This window comes from Aquarana catesbeiana, linkage group LG02 (assembly GCF_042186555.1).
Source record: "Aquarana catesbeiana isolate 2022-GZ linkage group LG02, ASM4218655v1, whole genome shotgun sequence".
Taxonomy (NCBI): Eukaryota; Metazoa; Chordata; class Amphibia; order Anura; family Ranidae; genus Aquarana; species Aquarana catesbeiana.
Window position 1 is genome coordinate 195730189 of NC_133325.1, and position 18999 is coordinate 195749187.

Here is an 18999-nt window from a genome sequence, read left to right on the forward strand (position 1 = left end):
CGCATGCGCCAGAGTGACGTCATCGCCGCTCCGGCCAGTCACAGCGCCGGAGCAGTGATACCCGGAAATCACTCCGGGTATCATTGCGGCGACGGAGGAGGTGAACGAGGGGCGCTTTGGGGGCTTCGATCTCAGGTAATTCACAATGAATGCATGCTAGCTCATTATGCTTTTGTCCTGCAGGGTGTTTTTTTTGAGACGGTTTACTTCCTCTTTAAAAATGTGTGCAGTGGGTGTAAGAAGATGTCCGCTTTCCCCCTTCGCAGTGCATCCTTACTATGGATGAGTGCGGGGTGTAGCAAGATGGCGGCGACCAAACGTCACTTCCGTCACACATTCTGACGGGTCGCCTAATCTGACGAAACACCAGCCTTTTCCTGTGAGGTAGCGCTGTTTCCCAGCAGGCTCAGCGGTGGAAGCGCTCGGCCTGTGTGTGGTTTCCTTGCTTTCTAGTTTGTATCCGGTGCTGCGTCACGATCGCTCCCGGAGGCCGGGACCGGCGGCGGCAGCAGACGTGGTGGCCGCAGTGGAAGACGAAGAAGAAGAGGAGGGGGAAGGCGGAGCCGCTGTCGGGGAGGGCGGCTGGAGGCGCAGGTGGTCGCCGTGCTCGGGCGGTCGGTCGGTCCGCGGCACTGGGAGACCGCGCTGATCTCCCAGTTGCGGCCGCCAGACACACAGCGGTCACGGCCCGGGAATCTGCTACAGGCGGCGGAGGCCGCCGCTATCGGGGTGAGGAGGAGAGCCGAGAGCTCTGTGTATACAGGGGGGATGGGGAGAGCAGTGTTATCACCAGTATTAGGCTGCATTCGCATCTCTACACTACAGGAACACACACAATATGCGTCACACTTGTGGTGCCAGTGATACGTCATCACTTAAGGACCAGGCCTATATTTTAAACTTTTTTTTTTTTTTTTTCTGCTAGAAAATTACTTAGAACCCTCAAAAAAAAAAAAAAAAAATTTATATATATATATAATTTTTTTTTTTCCAGACACCCTAGAGAATAAAATGGCAGTCGTTGCAATATTTCGTCACACCGTATTTGCACTGCGGTCTTACAAGCGCAATTTTTTTTTGGAAAAAATACACTTCTTTGAATTAAATAGGACAACAGTAAAGCTAGCCCAATTCTTTTTTCTATATTATGAAAGATAATGCTACACTGGGTAAATTGATACCCAACATGTCACGCTTCAAAATTGCGCCCGCTCATGGAATGGCAACAAATTTTGACCCTTAAAAATCTTAGGCGACGGTTAAAAATTCCTACAGGTTACAGAGGAGGTCTTGGGCTAGAATTGTTGCTCTCGCTCTAACAGTACCTCACATATGTGGTTTGAACATGTTTTTATATGCAGGCACGACATACGTATGCGTTCGCTTCTGCGCGCGGGATGGGTGGGCTTTAAAACATTTTTCTTATTTTATTTTAAATTTTTACGCTGTCTTTTTTTAAATAAAAAAAAAAAAAAAATGGATCACTTTTATTCCTATTGCAAGGAATGTAAACATCCCTTGTAATAGAAAAAAAAAAAGCATGACAGGACCTTCTTTTTAATGTGCAATCTGAAAACACCGATATTATTAGCGGCGGTATTTGGCCACTAGCGGGGCGGTTTTACCCCCGCTAGCGGCCAAGAAATGGTTAAAAACCTCTGCAGAGGTGCTTTGCCGGCGGTATAGCCACGCTGCCCCATTGATTTCAATGGGCAGGAGCGGTGTATACACCGCTCCTTCACTGCTCTGAAGATGCTGCTGGCAGGACTTTTTTTCCCGTCCTGCTAGCGCACCGCTCCAGTATGAAAGTCCTCGGGGCTTTCACACTGGAGACACAGCAGCGGCTGTTTCAGGTCGGTTTGCAGGCGCTATTTTTAGCGCAGTAGCGCCTGCAAACCGCCCCAGTGTGAAAGGGGTCTTACGCTTATAAGCAATAAAAAAAAGTGTGTTTTTTTTTTTTTTTTTGTTTTTTTTAAGAGAAAAACATTTCCCCTTTAAGACCATTGGGCGGAAGTGACGTTTGATGTCGCTTCTGTCATCCAATGGTATGGAGCCGAGCAGGGGCCTTTCCAAAAAACATGTTGCAGGAAACTGCACTGAACGGGACCCATAGGATGCAAGATTAAATGGATTGTAGTGCGTTTCTGTGGATCTGCAGAAGCACTAAAAAAAAAACACATAGATGTGTATTTAGCCTAAACCTCCATTCACACTTGTACGACTCTAAAGTTGCTCCGACTTTGGGGTGCAACTTGGTTACGACTTTGGCTTTGACCAGTGATGATGGAAAACTGTTGCATTGTATAGCATTCAGGTTCAACATTCATGCAACTTCTGAGGGTTAATATTCGAGTCTTTGGCCCTCAAGTTGCGTGAAAGTCAGACAAAAGTATTTCATGAACTACTTTAAAGTTGCTGCAATTTTAAGTCACACATATATGAATGGGTATCATTGGAAAACATGGGGAACGACTTGTGCAACTTTGATGTCCAAAGTTACATGACAAGTTGTACAAGTGTGAATGGAGCCTAAGACTAGGTTCACGCTTGTGAGGGTCATGGACACTTGCACAGTTGTGCACATTCCCAACCCATAGGCAAAACACCCTGCCCTTTAGCAGATGCGTGGGGGTGCCTTTAATTCTTAATGGTACTGTCCACGTTTTCACAGGTGCAAATCTGCATGATGCCACAGCACCATGAGGCTCTGTGCGGTGCAGATTTAAAGGAGGATCTGGAACTTCATTACTCACCTTTCTGCCGGGAGGGCTGCCCGTTAAAATGAATGGGCTGCCCTACTTGCATAACAGGGGGGGTCACACTGATGTGAACAGAGCCTTAAGCAGAACTCCAGGAATTATATTTTTCTTTACTTATGGTAGTGCTGCTTGGCTCCATGTAATAACCCACATCAGATATCCAGGGCATGCTGAAAACTGATGTAGTGGTTGCCATTACTATGTTGATAGCTGCCATCTTCTTAATCCTGTAAGGGCTTGTGGTGGATCACTTCTCATAGAGCAGCAAGGAACTAAGCTCTCTCTCTTAAAACATGAAGCAGTGTGTTACTAAGCCTAGTATGTGTGCAGGCATGGCGGATTTGTGTGTGTGTCTGTACAAATGCCACCAGGCAGCATAGTGACAACCTGCCAGAAGCTGACAGTGATCTTCGCATTCCCTCCTTCCTCCTCCCAACCACAAGTGTAAACTAGGAGTAAGCGCAGGTGCCTTTCTGCATAGTAACCTAAAGCGGCTTTCTGCTGGCGGAATTTTCTTTTAAAGTCAGCAGCTGCAAATACTGCAGCTGCTGACTTTTAATATTAGGGCACTTACCTATCCAGGGAGCCCACAATGTCGGCACCCCAGCTGATCTTCAGATTGACTCCTGGGTGTTGCCGCCCTCATTCCTGGTAAGGGAACCAGGCAATGAAGACTTTTGGCTTCATTCCTGGTTCCCTACTGCGCATGCTCGAGTTGTGCTGCGCGTTCTGATTGGTCCTTGCTGTCTCCTGGAACCTGTGTGTCTCCCAGAAGGCAGCTGGGGTGGAGGAGGAGGATTTGCTGGACATTGTGTAGGTCGCTGCACAATGTGCGATGATTTTCTGCGAAAGTGGGAGCAGATACCTGGATTTGACAGGTATCTGTTTCCCCCTCTGCCCGGAAAGGTGCCAAATTCGACACCGGAGGGAGGAATCCGGACAGTGGAAGTTCCATTTCTGGGTGGAACCCTGCTTTAAGAAGTTGCTCATGCGGCATCGCTGCCATTCACAGAATGCCTTGTATGCATACAAGGTGTTCTCTCACTGGGCAAGGGTAGGTCTTGGCGTTACTGCCCACCTCTTAACCTCTTCCAATCGGAGAACCCCTTGTAGTCATTGAAAAACATGCATGGTGTTCTGTGAATGGTAGCAGTGCTGAGCAAGCATCCTCCTGTGGTGTGCAGAGGGAAAGCTACTGGCACAGAGCCTGGAAATCGCTGTATGTAGCACAGATTACTACAGTGGTTTTCAGCATCTCTGTGGCCCTCCACATATCAGCTGTGGATCCTTACTATCATGTTGCTCTGTGACTTTTTGGGGCTCTTGCACACAAGTTTTCTGTTTTTTTTTTTTTTTGTTTTTTTTTTCTTCCATATATCTGTAGACTATACGGGGGGGGGGGGGGGGGGTGTGAACATGTTGCACCCTAAATATGGATGTAACAAGTTCAGAAAGGTGAATTTAGCCTTTAACTACTTCAATACAAAACACTTTTTTACCCCCCCTTCCTGCCCAGGCCAATTTTTAGCTTTCGATGCTGTCACACTTTGAATGACAATTGCGCAGTTGTGTAACACTGTACCCATATGACTTTCTTTTTCGGTATTTAATTACTTCTGTTTTTTTTTTCTTTTTTTTTGCAAAATATACTAAAGACAGTACATTTTTAGGAAAAATTCATTTTTCTTCATTTGTTATACAATTTTGCAAATAATCTTTCTTCATAAATTTAGGCCAAAATGTATTCTACATTTCTTTGGTGAAAATAACCCAAATCAATGTATATTTGTCTGTAGGAAAGTACTAGAGTCCCCAAAACTATGGTACTGATGGCCTATCTCATTTCTTGAGACATGAAAATGATAGGACAGTACAAATATCCCCCAAATGGCCTCTTTTTGGAAAGTAGACAGTCCAAGGTATTTAGTAAGAGGCATGGTTAGTGTTTTTTTAAAGTTGTAATTTTGTTTTTTGCCTTTTTGCAAAATGAAGGAATTAAAAAAAAAAAGTTTCAGTGTGTTACATACTTTTTCAATTCTTTAAATATTACATTTTCTTTTTACATTTTTTTGATTAATTTTTTTCATACAGTGACCAGAGTAATAGTGTTACCACAGCAACACTATACTACTCTGGGGAGATGATCAGGATTATTATTTTTTTGCACACACTGATTACTCATAACATTTTACAACTATAAGTAACCATTTTTTTCTAAATTAAAACTACTTATTCAGAGTTTACTATTGTGAAGAGCTGTGATTGGCCACAGCTAAACAGATGGTACAGATGGGCTGTAATTGGCTTTGTCTGTACCATGTGATGACTCCCATCATGACTGTGACCAATCTTTGAGCTCATCATAAGACCCCTTTCACACTGGGGCGGTTTGCAGGAGCAATTGCGCTAAAAATAGCGCCTGCAAACTGACCTGAAACAGCCGCTGCTCTGTCTCCAGTGTGAAAGCCCCAAGGGCTTTCACACTGGAGCGGTGCGCTAGCAGGACGGGAAAAAAAGACCTGCTAGCAGCATCTTCGGAGCGGTGTATACACCGCTCCTGCCCATTGAAATCAATGGGGCAGCGCGGCTATACCGCTGGCAAAGCGCCTCTGCAGAGGCGCTTTGCGGTGGTTTTTAACACTTTCTCAGCCGTTAGCGGGGGCTAAAACCGCCCCACTAGCGGCCGAATACCGATGGTAAAGCGCCGCTAATAATAGCGGCGCTTTACTGCCGACGCACCTCCCGCCCCAGTGTGAAAGGGGCCTAATAGTATACAAACACATTTAACAGTCTTTTATTGTGTACTGTCATGTGATCTGCTAAGGTTGACCACAACGATCACATGTTACCGGCAGCGGACCAGTACAGTGATCTGTGATCGGCTGTGTTCGGTGGACGCGATGCTGGGAGGAGGTCATATGACTTCTTTCCAGAACAGTGCTCCGGCCCAGACATAATTTTACAATTGGCTGGGATGAAAGGGGTTAACAAGCTCTCAAAAACAGGAGTGTCATCCCCAAATCTCACTCCAAATCTTGTGAGAAATAGCAGTTGTCATAGGCAGGTGTATGAGAGATGTTAGGATTTGTTTATATTGGGGGGGGGGGGAGTAAAACACGTGGCTGCACCGCTTTTTTATTGCTCCCCAAGGGTGTGTACTCATGCTGTGGTTGTGATGCTTTTCCTTAAGGTGTAAGTAAACCCCTCTATTGTTTTCAGCCAAGGAAGCTGCCTGCTTTGCCTCTGTTTAATCTACAACTGCCATGATGCTGCACATGTGATCAGTTATGACACCAGCTGTTGGATGGTTTGACAGTTTGGTTGAGAGCACAACCAATCGGAGTGTTACATTTCCGGCACGTGCCGGAAATAAAACCGTTTTTTGGATGGGTTTACTTCCGCTTTAAGATAGCACATTTTCACTTTTTGCATTGGTCACCAAGTTCACCTTTACAAAAAAAAAAATAATAATGCACACTTTTTGCAGGTAAAAAAAAATGTGCATTTATAATTTTTTTTGTTATGGTAGGTGCCTGTAAAGCATTGCACCCACGATAAGCAGGTTTCTTGCTGACTCTGTGTGTAAGTTGCAGGACTGCATTTTTATTTTTTAGAAATTGTGACAATGAGTTGGAGGGAAGATCCCCCTCGCTTGCTGTCAAAGGGGATGGGGGGGGGGCGCACATGCATTTTTAACATGTTATACCCCGAACATGGGTGTAGCAGGTTACAAAAGTTGAACTTCTCTTTTAAACAATGGGTTTTGATTCACCTCTTGCTGCCCCTGTGACACATATGTGCGCCTGCAAAAAGGGTGGGCTTTAACGCCCACTTACCGAACATATGCATTTATGGGGAGCAGAGGCTTCTGTACTGAGAGCATGCTCCCGGTACGGAGACCAAGCTGCTCCTAATCATGTGACAGCAAATCAGTGGTCACATGAGGCAGACCTTCCAGCCCCTTTGGTGTAATTGTCTAGTTAAAAGGATGTCAGGGTGGGCTGGAAGGGGTTCAATTTATTATTTCTTTTATATAAGTTGTGTAGATCTCTTACATTGAACTTGTTGGCCATTTTAAACTTCTTTAAAGTCCAGCGTGAGGCCTCACTCACGTTTTGTAGGATGCAGAATAGCAATGAGAGATTAATCTGCCCATCAACAAATTGGCCCTAAAAAAGCATAAAAAAATGCAAAGCTTATAAAATAACACGTGTGCAAAACGCACTGCAGAAATGGATCAAAAGCAGACTGCATAGGTGTGAGCCAGGCCTTAGGAATTTTCAGTATACAAAATTCACCAAATTCAAAGCCAAAGGGTGGTTGTGCATACAAACCTGATGTGACCATGAAGAAATCTTTTTCACAGAACTGTTAATATTCACAGGGGCAGAGTATGCTGTTAGTGGTTCACACCTACGCAGTTTGCTTTTTGATCCCTTTTTGCGGTGCATTTAGTGTTTTTGCACGTGCGTTTCACAAGTTTATTGATGTGTTTTGCTTTTTTTTAATGTTTTTGACAAATTTGTTGGGCAGATTAAAAAATGCAAAATGCGTCATACACACTACATGCTTTTCTGCGTCATCTCCATTGAATTTTATTTAAAGTCCTTGTCCCTTTCCAAAAACACAGCAGCTGATAAAAAGCATATAATATGAACGTGTCCCACAGGAAACCATGTTAAATGGACTGTAGTACGTTTCTGCAAAAAGCACCAAAAATCTTCATAGGTGTGAACCAGGCCTTAGTAGACATGAGATAAACATGCACTCGGTCCAACACGGATTTAAGAGGAGAAGAAAAATGCAGGCACCTCTGAGTATGGACTGTTGCATATATTGTGAATCGCAATAGTAAAAACTCTCTCTCTCTCTCTCTCTCTCTCTCTCTCTCTCTATCTCTATCTCTATCTCTATCTCTATCTCTATCTCTATCTCTATCTCTATCTCTATCTCTATCTCTATCTCTATCTCTATCTCTATCTCTATCTCTATCTCTATCTCTATCTCTATCTCTATCTCTATCTCTATCTCTATCTCTATCTCTATCTCTATCTCTATCTCTATCTCTATCTCTATATATATATATATATAGTATATATAAAATGTGTGCCAAAACAGATTTATATGGCCATCTTAAGACCCCTTTCACACTGAGGTGTTTTTCAGGCATTTTAGCACGCGAAATAGCACCTGTAAAGCGCCTGAAAAGCGCCTCCCATTCGTTTCAGTGTGACTTTTCACACTGGGGGGGGGGGTGACCTTTCACACTGACAAACTGATTGGGTCCGCCTGTCAATTTTTCAGGCAGACCTGATTGGACCATCCATAGCTCTCTGTGTCTGCTGACACCCACCGCATCCAGTCCACTCTGCTGAAAACAGATGGGGATCCGTATGCCAGAGGATCAGATGACAGTCTGATGGAAACAGACAGGCAGTCTGTTTCCATGTGACGGCCGCATAGAAAAGAGCGGGCTGTGTCTGAGTCTGCTCTGCATAGCGGAGCAGACACGGACCTGTCATCCGCCTGCTCAGTGGGGATCAGCGGATAGGTCTCTTGTTGAGCAGGCGGATCTGCTTGGACGAGTCTGCGCTGTCTGTTTTTCTTTTTTTTTTTTTTATTTATTTTTTTTTGTTACATTGTAAGTTTTAATGTGTTTGGTCCTGAATTTACAAAAATCATTTTTGATATGTTTCTAGTTAAGAAAAAGAACAAGATGTCAAAAATTCGACGGAAGGTCACAGTAGAAAATACCAAGACCATATCGGATAGCACATCACGTAGACCAAGTGTATTTGAGAGGCTTGGGCCTAGCACTGGTAGCAGTGCAGAGGTAAGAGCAGAAATCCTTTCTAAACAAAAGCATTTTATTTTTATTTCAGCTAAACGTGATCTGATTCCATACTTCCCATATTTACAGACGCAGTGTCGTAACTGGATGAAAACTGGAAACTGTGCTTATGGTAATACTTGCAGATATATTCATTCGCCAAGAGGAAAAGGATTTAGTGGATCTTACAGAAGGTAATTTGCATATTTTAGCCTTTCAAATTACTGCTTTTTGTTGCGTTGAGAGGGTGTGTGTAGTTTACTATCCTCAATATATCAACTTTTCTGTCATGAATTCTCAGTTATGTTTGCCAAAAGTAGCGTACCCCTAGTACTTCACTGAGCTGGAGTGTCTCCTTGTGAAATTTTGTTACTCGGCATTTTCTGGGATCTCACTGGAAGCAGCGTGTCATTAACCTCTGTAATCAGGAAACTTGGAGGTAAAGTATGTGTACTAACTTTTTTTTTTCTTTATAGGCTTTTCATGTGAATTGTAAAGCCACAATTTATGACGGGGGATGGGACCTGATGTATTTAAAGGACCTTGCATTTTACGACAAGGTCTGCTTTCAAGCAGTTCTAAGTCGTGGTTCACACCGATGTGGTGCGGAATTGGCAGCGAAAAATAACGACACCCCAAATCCGGGTTGCTTAATGCAGTGCGATTGGCTGAATCAGATCACATGGGTGTGAACACCCATGCGGTCTGATTCCAGTGTGGCAAAAAGTGCATGCACCTTTTCTGTGCGGGTGGGGTGCGATTTGCGCCATACAAATTAAATGGGCTCAAATCGCACTGCAAAGAAATGCATGTGATTTGAACAGGAACGTGATGTGATTCCTGTCTGAATCGCTTTCCCGCACTGCATTGGTGTGAATCAGCACTTAAGGCATATATTTTTTTTCTTCTTAAAATAATCAATGTTATACTTGCCTGTTGTATTCAGTGGTAGTGCACAGAGTGGCCCCTTACGACCTCTTCTGGGGTCCCCCACCGATGCTTTCTGGTCCCCCTTTTTAATTTTTTTATTAGTGCCATTCATAGCAAACTGTGTGGGCAAGCGCACAAGCTAGACTATGTGGGGATGATTTACCAGAACTAAAAACTACAGTGTAGTATATAAATATATAATATGCTATTAAAGTGTAAAATGTTCAGTTTTTTACCATGATAAACTGCACATAAAAATACAAGAGGAGAAAGAAACCCAAGTTAAAATACATACGAGAAAAAGAAAATTTGGTGTATTTCCACTGTTTCAGCCAAATTGGGATAACACCTACTTTTATATTTGTTACATACCCCCATTCACACAGCATAACTTGGTTATCTTTGTTTGTGAGGGGGCTGAGTAGCTGTGTTTTGTCACAAGTAATGTCTTTACCTATCTTCTTTATCAGTTGTAACTAGATTTAAAACTTATTGGGGTTGATTTACTAAAACTGAAGAGTGCAAAATCTTTTGGATCTCTGCATAGAAACCAGTCCTCCTCCCAGGTTTTTTTTTTTTTTTTTGTCAAACCTAATTGAAAAAGCTGAAGTTAGAAGCTGATTGTCTACCATTCACAACTGCACCAGATTTTGCACCAGTTTTAGTAAATCAACCCCTGTGGTGTCTATGGATGGCCCCGTCCCCCGCTCCCTCCTCTAAGCATTTGACAGCAGTAAGAGCCAATGGTTGCTGGTGCTGCCCCTGTCTCCTGAGTGAAGAGGAAGCGAGAACCATGCTGCTGCAGAAGGGGCACAGCATTTGATTGAAAGAGGAGCCATGTAATTATTAGGGAAGGGGGAGTTGATTATGGAAGGGTTTTTTTTACCTTAATGCAGAGAATATATTAAGGTAAAATCCTTCTGCCTTTAGAACTACTTTAGGCACTCTTAATGCGTTTATGCACATGGTTTAGACTTTAGAAGAACAGAAGTTTGTAATGGTGGAAAGTTTTTTTTTAATTTTATTATTTTGGTATAGCGTCTACACATTTCTTGAATTGGTCTTTGTAAGCCTCAGTCACACACACTGGTCATATTAGGATATAGTATTGAAAATTCTAACAAAATGCTGAAGGTTTATATCGTTTAGTGTTCATTTTAATAATTTGTGTTAACAGGTCACCAGATAGGCCAACTGGAGATCTCCGTGAGCGAATGAAAAATAAGCGCCAAGAGGTTGAGACAGAGCCACAAAAACGCTCTGCTGAGGAACAAGCTTCTCCCTCCCGGGTATGAGTTATCTTTTAGTGAAAAGTAATTTATGCTTCAAGTTTCTCTAACTATAATCTGTAGTGTTGTTTTGGTGTAGTGGAGGCATTTTGTGTAATGCGTATTCATTCGTAATTGTATCTGGTATTTATTTTTTGCGCTATAAACAAAAAAAAAGCGACAATTTTGAAAAAAACACAATCTTTTGTACTTTTTGCTATAATAAATATCCCCATTTTTTTTAAAAAAAAAGCAAATTTTTTTTCTCAGTTTAGGCCGATATGTATTCTTTTTGGTTGACGGACACATCGGACACTTTTGACACATTTTTGGGACCACTGGCATTTATACAGCGATCAGTGCTATAAAAATGCACTGATTACTGTAAAAATGTCACTGGCAGGGAAGGGGTTAACACTAGGAAAATCAAGGGGTTAACTGTGTTTCCTGCTACGTGTTTCTAACTGAAGGGGCTGACTAGAGGAAGTGACGGATCGTGGTTCCTAGTTAATAGGAACACACAATCTGTCACTCCTCTCAGAACAGGGATTTGTGTGTTTATACACACGCACACACTTCCCTGTTCTGCCTCTCGTGCTCGCGATCGCTCATGGCCGGCGGTCATCACGACTGTTGGCCACGAGCATCGGCACCCCCGCAGTGCAGCAGGCGCCTCCGGTGGCGCGCACCTGCTATCCCGATCCCGGATGCTAAACAGTATCCTATCTGCTTGGAACAAAACAATTCAAGCTTTAGACTTACCAATGCGGCTGTCCCCAAGAGTGACCCAAAGCCTCATTTGGTGGTTATTAACCCAGAATCTGTTGAAAGGATAATCCTTCAGGCCAGTCATCTGGAAAGTGGTAATGACCGATGCCAGCCTTTCAGGCTGGGGAGTAGTACTAGAAAAGACCACTGTCCAAGTACAGTGGTCAAGAACCGAAAGAATCTTGCCCATCAATATCCTAGAGATTCGGGCAGTACGCCTGGTTCTAAGGGCCTTGACTTTCAGGTTACAGGATTGTCCTGTCAAGATTCAATCCGACAATGCCACAGCTGTGGCCTATATCAATCGCCAACGGGGCTCCAAAAGTCTCTCGGCGCAGAGAGACGTGAACCATATTCTAACTTTGGCAGAAAGGAATGTTCCATGCCTTTCTGCAATCTTCATTCTGGGAGTATAGATTTGACAGGCGGACTACTTAGGTCACTAGCGGTTATTCCCAGGGGAATGGTCTCTTCACCCCGACATATTTCGGGCTGTTTGTCAAAAATGGGGGACTCCGGACGTGGTTCTTTTAGCATCCAGGTTCAATACAAAGTTGGTCAACTTTGTGGCGAAGAACAAGGGATCCATTCGCATGCAGAACGGATGCGTTAGTGACCCCATGGGATCAGCTCTCACTGATCTATGCATTCCCCCTATTCAGTTGCTACCTCAAATTCTTTACAGGATCAATCTGGAAAGAAAGCCGATAATTCTGGTGGCACCAGCATGGCCCAGAAGGTCATGGTACCCAGAAATCGTAAAGATGGCAGTGGAGTGCCCATGGTCCCTCCCACTAGGGCCAGATCTGCTCTCTCAGGGACCGATATTCCATCCTTCCTTACGGTCTCTAAATTTAACGGCTTGGCTATTGAAACCCACATTCTAAAGAAACGTGGGCTTTCCGGGTCAGTTATCTCTACCCTGATTAATGCTAGGAAGCCAGCTTCCAGAACTATATATTATAGAGTCTGGCGGACTTATGTTTCCTGGTGTGAATCCAAGGTTTGGCACCCTTGGAGATATATCATAGGCAGAATTCTTGCCTTTCTACAATTAGGGGTAGAAATGAAATTGCCCTTAAGTACTATTAAAGGCCAAGTCTCAGCTTTTTCGGTCTTATTTCAAAGACCACTTGCTACTCATTCTTAGTCCGGGGCTTTATACGAGGGGTGACGTGGCTTAATCCGCCCGTCAAACCTCCCTTGAACCCTTGGGACTTAAACTTAGTTTTCTTGTAAAAAGCCATATTAGATTTTTCATAAGGACAGAGTGGTGTTACGCCCTTGCCCAGGTTTTTTTGCCAAAAGTAATTTCAGGTTTTCACCTGAACCAAGATATTGTCCTGCAATTGTTTTTTCCAAAAGCATGTTCCAGGGAAGAGAAGTCACTACATTGTCTTGCTGTGGTGAGAGCAGTGAAAATCTATTTAAAGAAAACTGCTCAGATTCGTAAGACTGATGTCTTATTTATTCTGCCGGAGGGTTCTAAGAAAGGACAGGCAGCGTCAAAATCCACTGTCGCTAAGTGAATTCGGCAAGTGATAATTCAAACTTATGATTTAAGGGGTAAGATTCCCCCATTTCAAGTTAAGGTGCATTCTACCAGGTCAGTTAGTGCTTCTTGGGCAGTGCGTCATCAGTCCTCCATAGCTCAGATCTGTAAGGCCGCATCTTGGTCTTCAGTACATACATTCACAAAATTTTATCAGGTGGATGTAAGGAGGTATGAGGATATTGTCTTCGGGCGCGGTGTGCTGCAAGCAGCAGTATAGATCCTCAAGTCTGGGTGTACCCCGCAGGTTGTTTTCTCCCACCCCTCTTGTGGCATTGCTATGGGACATCCCATTAAGTAATTACTTAAGGCTCTGTGTCCCATGATGTACGATAAAGAAAATAGGATTTTTATTACAGCTTACCTGTAAAATCCTTTTCTTGGAGTACATCATGGGACACAGAAATCCTATTACAGGGGACTTTTTTGTCCCCTAAAATATCCTCCCAAAAAATTGAGGCCCCCTCCACAGACTTATATGCAGGTAAAAATGTAATCCCACACATCGGGGTGCCTACGTCTGAAAATGTCGGGACTGTATTTGTTGTAGTAGACTGGGTCCCAAAAGTGCTGTTTCGTGTGGTTTGCGGAAAAATGGGCTGTCTGCATTTTCTTTACACACTCTTGTTAGGTTTATAAGGTATCAACTATTTTTAATTTTGTTTGCCTTTTTGCTTTTCACTGTTTTGCGGGTGCATGAGTTTGGTAGTTAATCTAACTTTCAAGCCAAAAATATGCATCTTAATGTGTGCAAATACAAAATAAATTGGGGGAAAAAATCTTCTGGCAGCTAAGTGTTAAATGGTCTAAATCATCTGTTCAATCTCAGCTATCCAATTACCTGTTTTATTATGTATCCTAACTCGATATAGCACTTAAACATCTTTGGAGAGTTAGGATAAGAATTGCAGTTTGTTGAATCTCTAGGCCTCGTCTTCATGATTTGAGCTTGCTTTGCGTATTTGACGCGTACCTAACACCAACATTTTATATAGTGGGGTTCAGCTTCAAGGAGGGGTTTCCAGAGGTAATCCAAGCCGCATGTAAGGATAATGGGTAACTAAAGGTTTGCATGTTTAAAAAAAAGTCACAGCTCCTCTGTGCAGTTGGTTTTGCACACAGTGGCCCTTATTCTCCTCTTCCGGGGTCCTTCAGCGGCGCTCTTGGCTCCTCTTCTCGAATGCTGCGTGGAGAGCCGCTCTCCCTGCGCTCCCGTGTCCTTCTGCTGCGACTATTGACACAGACAGCAGGACTCGGCCCCGACTCCCGCACCATTGGATATAATTGACAGCAGTGGTAATCAACGGCTGCGCTGCTATCAATCTATCCAATCAGGTCCCGAGACACCGGCTGGAACTGGTGTGCTCACCCAGTAGCTGGAAAGGCCCGGGTTCAGGTAAGTAAAAGGGGGGGCCCTGGGGGGCAACTGCACTACAAAAGGTTTTTCACCCTTAATGCATAGAATGCATTAAGGTGAAAAAGCACAAGGGTTTACAACCCCCTTCTAAAGGGCTTCCTGCATGTATTTAGGCATTTTCACACGGGCTGGCGGACCAGATCGGACCCCCCAGTCTCCCCTATGGAGCGGCGGATGTCAGCTGACACAGGAACTCAACTCCATAAAAGCCTGTGTGTCCATGCGCACAAAGACTTTACCAGAGTTTAGAGGCAGCAGAGTTTAGATATTATATAAGGGTTTGATATTAACAAAATTACCCAGACAAAACGGGCAAGTACAAAATTCCTAGTAGTTTGTAGAATAATAAAAAAAAACCAAACCTGCTCAACCTGGGACCTATTTGTGGTGGTATTTTTAACCACTTAACGACTGCCCACTGTATATATACGTCGGCACTTTAAAGATGGATTTCTTGGTAACGGCAGCAGCTGCTGCCACAACCGAGGTATCCATCTTTTCAGTGGGTGGTTCTGTTTACGATAATGGTGGTCTCTGCAACGGATTTGCCGCAAGAGCCACCGTTATTGGCGGTGGGAGAGGGCCCGCCGATCTCCGCCGCTTACCGGAGCAGTTGGCAGCAGCGGAGGCTATCAGGTCCTTCTCCTTCCTATTGTATGGATACGAGTGAGGGTAAGATGGCCCCCATACCATAGCGGGGCGGAAGCGACGTCAAAGCGTCACTTCTGCCCATACCTCTTAAAGGGCCATTTTTTTGTTGTCATTTTTTTCAAATGACAACCTTTTTTTTTTTTTTTTTTTTTTTTTTTTTAAAGATCTTATATTAAAGATCTTTTTGACCCCAGATCTCATATTTAAGAGGACCTGTCATGCTTTTTTCTAATGCAAGGGATGTTTACTTTTTAAAATCAATAAAATAAATAAGAAAAAAAAACATTTTTAAAGCACCCCCTCCCGACGAGCTCACGTGCAGAAGCGAACGCATACATGAGCAGCGCCCGCATATGAAAACGGTGTTCAAACCACACATGTTAGGTATCACTGTGATCGTTAGTGCGAGAGTAATAATTCTAACCCTAGACCTCCTCTGTAACTCAAAACCTGCAACCTGTAGAATTTTTTTAAGCATTACCTATGGAGATTTTTAAGGGTAAAAGTTTGACGCCATTCCACAAGTGGGCGCAATTTTGAAGCGTGACTTGTTGGGTATCAATTTACTGGGCGTAACAATATCTTTCACAATATAAAAAAGAATTGGGCTAACTTTACTGTTGTCTTATTTTTTAATTCAAAAAAGTGAATTTTTTCCAAAAAAAGTGCGCTTGTAAGACTGCTGCGCAAATACGATGTGACAAAAAGTATTGCAATGACCGCCATTTTATTCTCTAGAGTGTTAGAAAAAAAAGTATAATGTTTGGGGGTTCTAAGTAATTTTCTAGCAAAAAGAAACTTGTTTCAGTCTCTGTGTTTACATGTTAAAAACAGGCTCGGTCCTTAAGTGGTTAATAATGGATTTAGTGCAGTTAAAATCGTTTACTAAAGCAGTAGGGGCATGTAACAGATTATAATAAAAAAACAATAGGTGTATCCACATACAGAACTACAGAGTGGGGGTATTTTTAGCCTTATGTATTAGGCTCTATTCACATTTGGCATATTTGGACCTTGGGCATGTTCGGGTGCCATTTATTTGACACACACTGCAACGCATGAAGTTTGTTGCCCCAAAAAGGAGCCAGGAGCTTTTTTTGGGCGACAAACTTTGCACGTTGCAGTTGCTGCACAATTAATGCGTGATAATCGCTGCAAAATTGCATTACATTTTTGGTGCCATTGAAAATGCGTTTTGCGATTGCAGAGCGATTTGCGATTGCAAGCAAAATTGCAGCTATTTTGCCCAAAACATAAAATTTTGAATAGAGCTTTTACAGTATTAGTTCCTTAACCACTTCCCACCCGTCCCCATTGCGGATTGACATCCGCAATGACGCTCTATTACCCTGCCTGGGTGTCATATGACTTCCAGCAGGATAAGCTGCTTGTGCACGCCCCCAGCGTGTATGTCACTCTGGCACACCGCATCTCCGATCGTGGTAAAGAGCCTGTGACGTAGGCTCTTTACCATGTGATCAGCTGTGACCAATCACAGCGGTAACCAGGAAGTGCCGGTAATCGGCTTTCCTTGGTTCGTGCTGACAGGGAGAGCTGATTGGTAGCTCTCCTGTTGGTGTGCACTGATAATAGATGCATTGATTATCAGCGCAGCCCCAATCAGAGGTGCCCATCACAGATGCCAGTCGTTGCCCACCACTAACTGTCAGTACCTCCTCCCTCAGTGCTGCCTATCAGTGGTGCATATCGGTGCCCATCAATTCTACATATTAGTGCCAACTCATCACTGTCTGTCAGTGAAGGAGAAGAAAAACTTTTATAGCAGAAAAAACCTTTTTATTTTTTTTTTTCAAAAATGTTGGTCTTTCTTCCTTCTTCTTTCTTCTTCTTTCTTTCTTCTTCTTTCTTTCTTCTTCTTTCTTTCTTTCTTATTCTTTCTTTCTTCTTCTTTCTTTCTTCTTCTTTCTTTCTTCTTCTTTCTTCAAATATCCCCAAAAGAAAGCTCTGTGGGAAAAAAAATTATAACAATTGTGTGTGCATTGTTGCATGACCGCGCAATTGTCATTCAAAGTGTGAAAGCTGAAAATTTGTCCTGGACAGGAAGGGGGGGGGAGTGCCCAGTATTGAAGTGGTTAAAGTGAATGTAAACCCTCACATATACCCAGTGAAGTGAACAGCCTCACATATACCCAGTGAAGTGAACAGTTTCAGCTGCTGTCTTCAGCTTTATATATTCTTTAGAGAGTTCAAATCCTGTTAGATTTTCTCTTCCTATTTAGCACTGCAGTGAAGCCTCGGCATACAGCAAGATGGCTGATTGGAAGAAAGGCACACACCCCCTCTCCTCCATAGGTGGTGACTTTCAGGGGTGTTCTTTGAATCTATTTTATAGCAACCTTCCCAACACAAAACTCCGGCTGCTTTTATCATATGTGACAGAGAACTTGTCAGAAGTTATCAGGCTGTTAACTAGAGGTGCGCGATTAATCGTTAAAGAATTAGATCGCGATTCTTTCCCCTTCGCGATCTTAACAAACCATATTCAGTTTCTATGCAGAGTTCTCTGCTCACAGTTGACAGCTGTCTAACAAAAAAAAAACAGTTGCCTTAGACTTAGACTGAGATAGGGAGAAACATTGTAACACTTTGTCCTTTTAGATCAAAGGAATGAACTTCGGTCTGTAAATGAGGGAAATTAACTACTTAAAGACTAAACCTTTTTCTGACATTTGTTGCTTACATGTTAAAATCAGTATTTTTTGCTAGAAAGTGACTTGGGAACCCCCAAATATTATATATATATATATATATATATATATATATATATTATATATAATTTTTTTTTTTTAGCAGAGACCCTAGAGAATAAAATGATGGTTGTTGCAATATTTTATGTGCCCCTGTATTTGCACAGAGGTCTTTCAAATGCAATTTTTTTGGGGAAAAACACACTTTAATGAATTAATAAAAAAAATAGTGATTCTCATTTTGGCCGGAATCATGCAGCTCTACTGTTAACAGAAGAATGGAGCAGGAGACATCTACGGGACATAGTGCTTTGAAGACAGATAAGAAAACACTGCAGATATGTGCCCAGCTCAAATTTAATGAAACGGGTTTACATCCACTTTAAGCCATTATAATCACTAGACCAATACCATAAAAGGGTATTGTATATTGACTAAAAATGTAGCGTGGAACCTGTATGCATGGCCTTGGTATTCCCAGCGATCAATGGTTTCAAAGATATAGGCTGCTGAAGTTAGCAGTAGACTTTTCCTTTAACAATCTTGGACACACTTTTCCCACCTTCTGAGCTCTCCCATTAACCTTTTAATGTCATCAGTTTCAGGCTCAGGAGTTAAGCTGGCAATATTGCTCTTTTTATTTTTTTAATCCAAACTTTTATTAAGAACAAAGCAATACAATATGTTGCGTTGTCGATTTACACATGGAATATAAGAGAGTAGTTTAGGTAGGACCTTTCCAAAGGAAAACAAACAGCAGTACAAACACAAGGCAGGTAAAATAAAAAAAGCAGACGACAGCTCTCTTCTAAAAATATTCAGTGTTACATGTCCTATCAAAAAGACATGTATAATCAGAGCAGCATAAGAAACTGGGGAGCATTATCTTTGCCCCAATAAGGGGACCATCAACACTCATATCTGCAGCAGCCTATCTATTACTAACCATGGTTTCTTTACCTCTGCCAGATCAAATCAAATTTGCGCAAAGCATTACAATAACTGTAGGTAAGCTGCTCTTAGTAAAAAAGAATCACCTTTATCCACCCACTGCTTTTTAGTAGATATCACAGAGGCATCCAATATTGAGCATTTAACTTTCTGGCTAAATACAGA

General features: G+C 42.7%; 1 protein-coding gene across 6 annotated transcripts in view; it reads left to right on the top strand.

Moving 5' to 3' along the window:
* Window positions 1-353: 353 nt before the first annotated feature.
* The window catches only part of ZC3H13 (zinc finger CCCH-type containing 13), a 113253-nt gene continuing 94607 nt past the window's right edge, over window positions 354-18999 (top strand). For 4 of the 6 annotated variants that reach the window (XM_073614151.1, XM_073614152.1, XM_073614154.1 and 1 more), the window contains exons 1-4: window positions 354-729; window positions 8459-8592; window positions 8680-8783; window positions 10697-10808. In XM_073614151.1, the coding sequence (XP_073470252.1) occupies window positions 8476-8592; window positions 8680-8783; window positions 10697-10808 (333 nt within the window). In that variant the 5' untranslated portion in view covers window positions 354-729; window positions 8459-8475. Of the gene's footprint in view, window positions 730-8458; window positions 8593-8641; window positions 8784-8890; window positions 9029-10696; window positions 10809-18999 lie in introns of those variants that run through there. The other 2 variants (XM_073614153.1, XM_073614155.1) reach the window with 2 other exon arrangements.